Source organism: Myotis davidii, unplaced genomic scaffold (assembly GCF_000327345.1).
Source record: "Myotis davidii unplaced genomic scaffold, ASM32734v1 scaffold247, whole genome shotgun sequence".
NCBI lineage: Eukaryota > Metazoa > Chordata > Mammalia > Chiroptera > Vespertilionidae > Myotis > Myotis davidii.
The window spans coordinates 1995589-2005318 of NW_006299593.1; the positions used below are offsets into that span (position 1 = coordinate 1995589).

Sequence of the window (9730 nt, forward strand, 5' to 3'; positions counted from 1 at the left end):
CACAATGTGTGTCCCTGAAAAATGAAACCTGGGAAAAGGAACTTCAGATAGCAGAGAGACCACAGTCACACAGGAGGAAGAGCTGTCAGAACTGTCACACCCAGGCACGGAGGGTGCGGCCTGGACTCCTTCAGGAAGAGAATGCCAGGCGCTGGGCGTTCCTGCTTTGGGGTTCATTTGTAGGGAGTGTGGTCATAGCCACTGAGTCCGGAGCAGAATTCCATTGAGCAACAGCGAGCTTTTAACGGGAGGAGCGCCGTTTCCCAGCCACCTACTGAGCAAGCCTGATCCTCTCAGCGCTCACTGTGGGTGGCTAAGAGCATTGCAGGGGGTGGGGATGGTACAGGACAACCCGTCCCCTCTGCTGGTGGTTCAACTGAGTCCTCAACCAGCCCCCTCAAGCACAGGGCAGCTGCTGTGCACACCCGGAGGATCGGGAAGCGCTTAGGCAGACCGGCAGGAACCTGCACCTCGGAAGACAAGATGAAACAGTGGGAACTACCCAGAAATTTCACAGGGACAAGAACACATACCTTCAAACGTTTGCATACAAGTTCAAGGCCCTTATTCCCTGGGCTAAGAACCTCTGATCTACACAAAATTCTTCCCCCGATATTTTTCTATCCGAGGACGGGAGCAGGAAGTTAATTGCCTGTGTGAGTCAATGCGGCCGGGAGGTGGCGCCCTAGAGGAGGAATTGTGGCCTTTTGCCCAAGCAACTCTAGAACAGGGAAAGGGGTGTGAGACAGTGAAGAGGGGTGCATAAAGGTGCCTTCTGAACTTATAAAACTAACACTACCGACCCCTCTCCTTCCCCTCGCAAGCCCAGGGTCCATCACTCAGTTGTCCTGTTCTTTAAGAGTTCCAGATTGTATGCGATCGTCACAGAACCGTAGGTCTGGGGAGCTAACTCCAGTTTCTAGTCCGGCCCACTTTACAGTTGAGGAAATGGGTGTCTGCCTCGGTACTGACTCTTCACGTGGCAGCGGGTCCTACAGGCTGACAGGTATCGCAGGGAGTGTGGTGGAGGTGGGCGAGGGGCAGGAGATGGCACCGATGTTTAATCAGGCATATGAGTGCATCTGCCTTCCAGCCAGAGCTATTGCTGGCTGTTCTCAAGAACAGGAATTACACATTTACCTGATTTGATCCTCACAGCAGCACTATGATCACTTGATAGATGAGGAAACTGGGATTTACAATCCTAGTTCTGTCCATAGGGAGTGGAGCCCAATATTCTGTATTTCTAACAAGGTTTCAGCTGGTGCTGATGCCGCTGATCTAGAACTGACAGGTGGCTAGTGAAGGGTGAGATGGAGCTGGGATTAAAAGTCAAGCAGCCTGAGTCAGACTGTGTGGCCCCAGTGCACACGCACATCACTGCTCCCCCACACTGCCTCCAGGGCGTCCCCAACATTAGTGGGTCAAACAGTAATGTGCACTGAATGTGGAATTTGTTTTCCAGAAATGAGTGGGTCTGATTTCTTTAGTATAGTTGGCTCAGGTTTTTTTTGTTTTGTTTTGAATATTTTTGTTGATTTCAGAGAGGGAGAGAGAGAGATAGAAACATCAATGATGAGAGAGAATCATTGATCAGCTGCCTCCTGCACACCCCCTACTGGGGATCAAGCCCACAACCCGGGCATGTACCCTTGACTGGAATCGAACCTGTCACTCTTCAGTCTGTAGGCCGACACTATCTACTGAGCCAAACCAGCTAGGGCTGGCTCAGTTTTTGACAGGTCCATATTTAGTCATGCTAATATTTATTCATTCATCTCTTTCACTTACTCACCCTTCCTTTGAACACACTGAGTTCCTACGATGGGCTGGGTGTTCCATGCAAGTGCAGTGAGGGGCTCTGGGAGCTCAGGATTAATAAAACACCGTTCATGCCCAACAGGAGGGCACAGTGCGGGGAAGTGGACAGGGAGGTAACATGTTGCCAGGTGGTGGCCAAATGCCCCCAGTGGATGGGACACTGACAATGAGGCGGTACAGAGCTGAGGAAGTTACATGTGGCCGTTCTAATGCTGAAGGAAGAGGTGCAATAGCCTGGATTCCCCAGCTCGTTGGTGACAGAAGCAGGTCCCCCAAGACCTAGAGTGGGCCCCCCACTGGAAAGGCAGGAAGGGGAAACTTCGGGTGGCTGGGAGAGAGCTGGGGAGGAAGATGTGGGCGTGAGTGGCAGGGGGGCATCTAGGGGCAGGGCAATTTAGAAGAAACTCTGCAAATCCTGCCCAGGGGTCAGGGGCTCCTGGGATTTGGCCTTGGTGCCTGGGAAGAGGCAGAAGTCTTACCTTGACCTGGTCCAGCACCACCAGGGGCCCATTGACGCTGCACACGGTCCTGTAGGCTGGGGGAGGAGGAGTGGGGGAGGGTGTCACATCCAGACAGACACACACACACATACACACACACACACACACAGACACACAGACACACACGCAGACACACACACACAGACACATACATACACACACATACACAGGCACACACACACACACAGACACACACAGAGACACAGACACACACACATAGACACACACAGAGACACAGACACACACACATAGACACACACAGAGACACAGACACACACACACAGACACACACAGACACACACAGGCATCTTTGGCCTTCCCTTCCCTCCCGCTAAGCACCAGCCCATCCCCTCCCTGGCCTGGGCCATCAGGGTCATTAGCTGTGACAGAGCCAGCCACCATTGCTGTAAGGGTCATGCCCCTGCCTGCAGGGATCCACCGCCTTGGACACCTGCAGGAGCTGGGGGAGGGCCAGGGCCAGGGCAGAGGCCCCTCGGAGTCCTCCCCTCCCAGCCACACAGAGGCCTTCCTCATCCCTGAGGCTGCTTCCCCTCTGGCCTCGGCCCCTCCTCACCCACTCCCTCCTCTCTGACCCACAGTGTTTTCCAAAAGCTCCCAGCCCCCAGCCGTGGCCGATGGTCTTCCCCTGCCCTCCCCAGGACCACACTTCTCTCCATCACCCCAGGCTGACTGAACACCGTGTGTGGAGGGGGTGCAGGCATCCGAGAGAAAAACCAGCCAGCACCCCTGCTCTGCCACGAGGCCCTGCCAGGAAGGCTCCCGGGCGCCCCAGGTCCACCAGGTGCCCGCGGGGGAGGAAGGAAAGCGACAAGGAAGGAGGAAGCGGCCCAACAGTGGCCGCAGAGACCACAAAGGGGGAAATGAGCTCCGCTTGCAGAGCACGGTTGGGTTTCACATCAGCAGACACGTCCTCGCGGCTGTTGGGGCCCCAGTGGGAGCAGCCATGCTGGGCAGCCAGGGAGCCTCCTTTGGCTCTTGGAGGGGCTGGCTGAGGGGCCCTGGGGCCCGCCCTCACCCACACCCCTCGGGTACCGGAGACCTTCACTGGGGTCCTTGTAAAGCCCCAAGGAGACAGCTGGGCTGGAGGAAGTTGGCAGGCAGGATGGGCAGGGTCTGTGGGGTCGCTGGGTCACTTTCAGGCTGGAAGGACAGCCCAGGGGCCAGTGGTCCAAACACCCTTTTAGCAGGCGAGGAGCACAGGGCCCAGAAGGATGAGGAGCCAGCCGGGTCACACAGCACGCTGGTGGCAGAGGAGCGGCTGGGATCCTCTCTGTCCTTCTCAGACCACATTGCCTTATGCTTGTAGGCCAGCCTGGCACCAAGCCACCCCACACCAAGGGAGCTAAAGGGCCCCGCTCACGCCCCCTGGTGGTCAGACCCTTTACTTTTGTTGGATATGAGTTATTTTCACTGAGAACCTTGTTAGGAAAACCCATTGGGTGAGGGTGTTTTTGCCCAGATAACTGCAAGGCTTTCCTGGGATTAGACAACTAGGAAACGTAAGAACAGGAGGAGGGCACCACCAGGTAAGTCCTTCTGGGGCTTGGGCCCGGAGCAGGGAGGGTACTGAGGCAGGGTGCTGAACCAGAGGGGCGGGGAGGGGCACTTTCTCCACAGGCCTTCCTGAGCCTTCGCAGCCTCTCCCTCCGGCTGCTGGCCCACCCCCTCTCCATTGTCCTAGCTGACACTTTGGGTTGCACTTTGGGCTGCAGGCTGGGGGAGCCCCTCCCTGACCCTGTCTCCCCACCGCCTTCCCTGTCAAAGACTCAGCGGGGGGCTCTCGCAGCCCACTAATTAGGGCGGCCCAGCCACACACCTGCAGAGTCCTGGGAGAGGGCAGCAGAGGGCGCCCAGGCGTGAGGCCGGGGTGGGGGCAAGCCCGGGGCAGCAGGTCCCTCACCTCTTCCCTGATCCTGTTGGAGGGATTAGGGAAGGGGGGCAGGGGCTAGAAGCTGAGGGTTCTTAGAATCAGCCCAAGACCCTGCTGGGTGGAACTCTCAGTGTAACCTCTCTGGCCTTTCAGTTGAGGAAACCGAGGCAGCCAGTGGTGTGGCACTCAAGCCCCTGGGCAATCTGACCTGGTTCCATCCCACCTGCTAGGCCACCAGCCTGGCCATCATCATTTTTGCTCATGCTGTGCCCCCACCCCTTACCCTATCAGCCTAGCAACTTGTGCCCCACACCACCTCCATGCCACCTCCTCCCCTGGGGAACAACTCTAGCTCTGGGGGTGGCAAAGGGATCCCTTCTTTCCTGGAGTGGACATGTTGAGGTTCATTCCCCATCCCAACTCCACCTCCCCACTTCTTTCTGGCCCATTCCCTCCCCAGCCACTGAAGTGCCTCAGGCCACCTCCTCCTCCGGGACCATCCCAACTCCACCTCCCCCCTTCTTTCTGGCCCATTCCCTCCCTAGCGACTGAAGTGCCTCAGGCCACCTCCTCCTCCGGGAAGCCTCCTGGATTCACTCCATCCACAAGCCCCGTGAGCCCTGGGGCTGGGAGCCAGCTGCCCTCCTCCTATGCGCCTTCTGTCTCTACACAAAGTTCTCCTGGAAGTGCTTATAGGCCCCGGTAGAAGGCCAGACTTGGAGGAGGAGTCCGGCTCAGCTTAGGAGGGCAGCAGCTCTGGGTTTTGTGCCTACGCATGCCCCTCCCCCCAGGGAGAAACCCCTCAGGCCCTGAGGGGGAAAGGAGGGAATTGGTGAAAGCTGCAGGTGCAGAGCACTTGGGGAACCCTGCCTGCCCTGGGGGTGGGGGCTGTTAAGGCGGGGCTGGGGCTGGCCCGGGATGTACCCTGTGAGGACACTGGTGTGCTGCAAAGCAAAGGTGATGGCCTTTGTCATCGTAATGACATCGTTGACACAACTGTGGAGCCTGAAGGGGCTCCCCCTGCACTGCCCCTGGCCTGTGGGTCAGCTGTTGTGTGTGAACACACTTGTCTGAGTGGGGGCCACACGGAGCAGCACACTTGCAAACCTGGGGTTGCGGGGGAGGTTGCTGCCACCCCTGGATTCCAACCTGGGTCACACTTGACCCAGGCTTGAAAAAAAGAGTGCAGCTTGCAGGGTTCCTGGGGGGGGGTGCATTCCAGGGAGAAGGAAAGCAAAGCATGTAGGTCCAGACTCCAGAACCCACAGCCCACTCGGGACCCCGGGACCCCGCCCCTCTCCTGGTCCCACGGGGAGGAGGGAGACGGGAGGAGCCTCCATCACATGGGACTGGACGAGGGTCAGCGGATCCTCTCAGGTCTCCAGGCCTGGGCTCTGAACCCAAACAGGGCCCAGTTGCTGCATATTTCTGGGCCTTGGGGACCCCCTCAGCCCTGGGGAGGATCTGGGCCCCCATCCTCTCTGTACCCACACAGGGCAGATCTGGATCAACCTTACACCACTCCTCTCAGCAGCTACTCAGCAGAACGTACTCCACCTCAGTGCCTGCTGGGGCCTAAGGAGGTGCCTCACACCCATGGACTCCTCCTGGGGCCTTGGGGCTCCACTCCCAAACGCAGACTGGGCTCCAAGCTGCCTCTCAGGCCACTCCTCCCCCTCAGATGTGTAACTGGAGAGGAGGGAGGGGTGGCTGGGCTACACCAGCTTCTCCCCAAACACACCCTCTTAGCAGCCTCTAGTTCTGCTCAGCTGGTGCTGGCCAGGCCGGTTTCCTCCAGTGGGCCGGGCTGCTGAGAATTCTAGAATAAGCCTGGGCAGGGAGAGTGACCTTGGACTAGGAGAGATGGCGGGGCAAAGGGCTCCCTTTGGTCCTCAGGGCCTTACCGGATTCTCTGCCCCAGACACTTGAACTTGGGCCACTTCTGCAGGACAGGCCCTCAAGCCACTGCAGGGCCACGCCCTCTGAAGCCTGCAAAGATGCACTCGGGCACACACACCTGTGCACCTGGACGCCAGGCGTCCCCCCTCCCCCGGCCGTACACACACAGACACGGACAGCACCTGAGCACACCTCCCCATGTCCGCCCGTGAGCATGCACACTTGAGCATATACACGCACACGTACACACCCTCACCCTGAGTGTACAAGCTGCACACACAGTGTCTCCCTTTCCCACTTTGTCCAAAATGACACAGATACCCGCATTTCTTCACTCTGATCACACACACACTCAAGCTGTCACACACATTCACACATATCTTCAATGAGTGAAGGTGAGAACACGCAGGCACATGCCTTCCCTGGCCATACACACTGACATCCACCCCAGAAAGCACACGCGGCACGCACCCATCGATGTGACACACAGTGTCACGTAATTCCCATCCGGAGGATGCACACCAGCTCTGCATTGCTACATATCCCCCCCAAGAACACGCGATCACACGTTTCCTCATGCTGGGCCTGGATACATACCCCAAATACACGTGTTCACACACACACACACTCTCAGGGGCAGGTGGGTGCTCCCTCTGGACTTGGGGTCTCCATGCAGGTCCAGAGTGATGACGGGGAGCTTCCTGCAACGACTCCCCTGCCCTCCCCTCTGGGGTAACCTGGGCTCAGACTCCATCTCTCCACCTGCAGAGGTGGCTCCTCGCACAGGCAGCTGATGGTATCACCCCACTGGACCTGGACCGAAAGCCCCCTAGGCCACTCCCCATTCCTCTGGTCTTTCCCTGAGGCTAAAATGCAGTGCCCGAGGACCAACAGCCCAGCCCGCGCTCACCCGCTGGGGGTCATACTCACTGACACGGGGGTGAGTAATGTAGTTTCGGGTAACCGCCTGCATGTGCTGGCGAGCTGCGCCCAGGTCGCAACCACTGCCGGGGAGCCCCCCAGGCCTGCTGTCTACCTCCATGGCCATGGTGAGGTGTGCGGCTGGAGCGGAGTGCCTGAGCCGAGCCGGCTGCTGCAGGTCCAGCACTCCGGGCCCAGCAGGAGCTGGAGAGAGCCAACCAGCCTGCCTACCCCGTGGTTACCCCTCCCCTCTCTCCTCCTCTCCTCCCCCTAGTCAACTGTAAACAGGGAGACTTGACTTCCTGGAGCAATGCCAGATCTGGGAGGTGCCCGAGGCCACCTGAAGCAGGAGGATGGGGGAGGGGGGCACAGGGGTCTGGCTGGCTCCTCCCACTTCCTGAGGTTCCTCCACCCCAACCTGCAGCCAGTGTGAGCTCATTTCCTCCCCCTGGCCTGGAACTTCAGGTGCTCTGACAGCCCCACACCCTCACCACATCTCTTCCTGGTCTCCCCCCTCAGTCTTTCTGCCGTCACCCTGCACCCCTTTCCCTGACCATACGGGGTACTTCTTCCCCTGCGCAACTCCATTATCATCTTTTTTTGAACACCTAAGGAGGATCATTCTTGGATCAGCTTCAGTGCCACCTCCTCCAGGAAGCCTCCCCTGGGTCCTCCAGCACCGTGGAGTCACCACACATCTGGTCTCTTTCCTGTGTCATGCCCTTGAAGGGGACCAAAGTTCTGCCAGCCAAAGCTGCCTTTTGGGATATGGATTTTAAAGTGGTTATTAAGAAACAAAAGACTCAGAGAGAACCTTTGACCTGCTCCCTGTTCCTGCCTAAGAGATCAGGGGGGGAGACCTGCGTCAGGAAGGGGCCCTGAGCACAAGCACCTGCGCATTACAGTTAGGCCCCAAGCAGGAGCCTGTGGATTAGTCCCCCACCCCCTCGCCAGCCCCACTGGTCTCTGGGTTGCCGAGCCAAAATCTACCTGCAGGCCTACGTTCTTCCCCAAGTACCTGCAAATCGCCCATTTTTACTTGTAAAATCTAATAACCCACTCCCCCCCTTTCTCCTTTGTCCAAAATGACACATACATCCAGTTTTGCCTCCCTGTCTTTGGAATAGTTATGCTTTTATGAATTCTAGGTGTGCATATATTAAAATTCCATTTTCTCCTGTTAACCTCTGGTCACATGGTTGCTAGCCCAGCTAGAAGAACTCAAAAGACGGGAGGAAACCTGTTACTTTTTCAGGCCCCACACCCTTTTGGAGAGTTCTCTTTTGCTGCCGTCACCGGTCTGTGAGCCCCAGAGTTGAGCCTGTCCCCTCCATCAGCCTTGGTTCCTCACGCCTTTCTGTCTCGTAATATTGACAGCTCCCTGAGGACCAGGACAGCCCTCTCCACCTGATCATAGGACCCTGCCTCATTTCTTGTTTTTCACGTCAGCGTCCCATGCAGCCGGCCCCTCCTGACATCTTAGCCCAGGGCAGCAAGTGCAAATGGAGGAGTATGTTTTGGGCGGGGGTGGCTGAACACACTGTGCTTTCCCCTGGGCCAGGGCAGTGCCACACAGGTCTGCCGGGCAAGGCAGAGGGGACACTGGGTGGTGGCTGGACCTGCCCAATCCAAGCTCCTCCCCGGTCACCCATATGTCTCATTCCAGACTCAGGGTTCCCCTCCCAGCACCCCATTCTGGGTGACTCAGGGCAGCCAATTTGAAACCAGACACAGTGGGGCCTTGACTTACGAGTTTAATTCATTCCTAGACCGAACTCGAACTCTTAAGGAGCTCGTTAACTCAAATTACTCTATCAACTCCATGCAAAAAAATCTGCCAAGAGACAGCTGGTATCTCAAAAAACTCGTTAGTCGGGATACTCGTAAGTCAAGCTCTCTCACCTTCCCATTCTTTCAAAGAACTCTCTTGGGCTGGGGCAGGGATGGGGGCGACTATGACGGCCTAGCAGGGGGAGCTCTTTGTGGTGACGGACAGTTCCTATTGCTGATTTCAGTGGTGGTCCATGAATCTTGCACGAGTGAAGAAATGACGTGGAACGGTGCACGCACAATACCAATGTCAATGTCCTGGTTTTGATGGTTTACCGTAGTTACGGAAGGAAGATGCGACCATTGGGGAAACTGAGTGAAGGGTACAAGGAGTTTTCTGGACTATCTTTGCAACTTCCATAAACCTACAGTTACTGCAAAATACTAAAAAGTTAAGTGAAAGTTTCTTAAAAATACTCATATTGCTGTGTCTGTGGTGTGTGGCCTTTTCCAGCAGGGGGGGTCTCACCTGGGCTTACCTCTGATCCCCTCTCGCAGGCTCTCTGGATCCACCCTTTCAAAGGATTTAGCATCTCCTCCCTCACGGATTTTTATGTTTGAAAGAGGATTTTGCAAAGGGCAACGCTGAACCGGGAAAGGCGAGGCTGCTGCTGCCCCGGGCGGGCATGGGAGTGCCGGGATGGGCGCTCTAGTTGGGGGTGGGAGCCAGGGATCCCCCAAAACCGTGAACATGGCCCCAGTTTCTGCCCCTCCCAGGAGAGAGCCCCCATCCACCTCAGCCAGGAGAGGGACAGAGGGGGTCGGGGGGCAGTGCTGTGGGGACTGTTTCCCTTCGTCATTGTTTTCCTTTTATTTCAGTGAGAGGCACACACGCACACCGCACTCACACAGAGCTGCGTGGCCCGGG

General features: G+C 57.2%; 1 protein-coding gene across 1 annotated transcript in view; it reads right to left on the reverse strand.

Moving 5' to 3' along the window:
* Positions 1 to 7264, reverse strand: part of ATP6V1B1 (ATPase, H+ transporting, lysosomal 56/58kDa, V1 subunit B1) — a 26060-nt gene extending 18796 nt beyond the window's left edge. Inside the window, exons 1-2 of the mRNA XM_015571475.1 lie at positions 7042 to 7264; positions 2301 to 2356 (exon numbers count right to left, since the gene is read on the reverse strand). Coding sequence (XP_015426961.1) covers positions 2301 to 2356; positions 7042 to 7159 — 174 coding nt within the window. The 5' untranslated portion in view covers positions 7160 to 7264. The remainder of the gene's footprint in view (positions 1 to 2300; positions 2357 to 7041) is intronic.
* Between the last annotated feature and the right edge of the window lie 2466 nt (positions 7265 to 9730).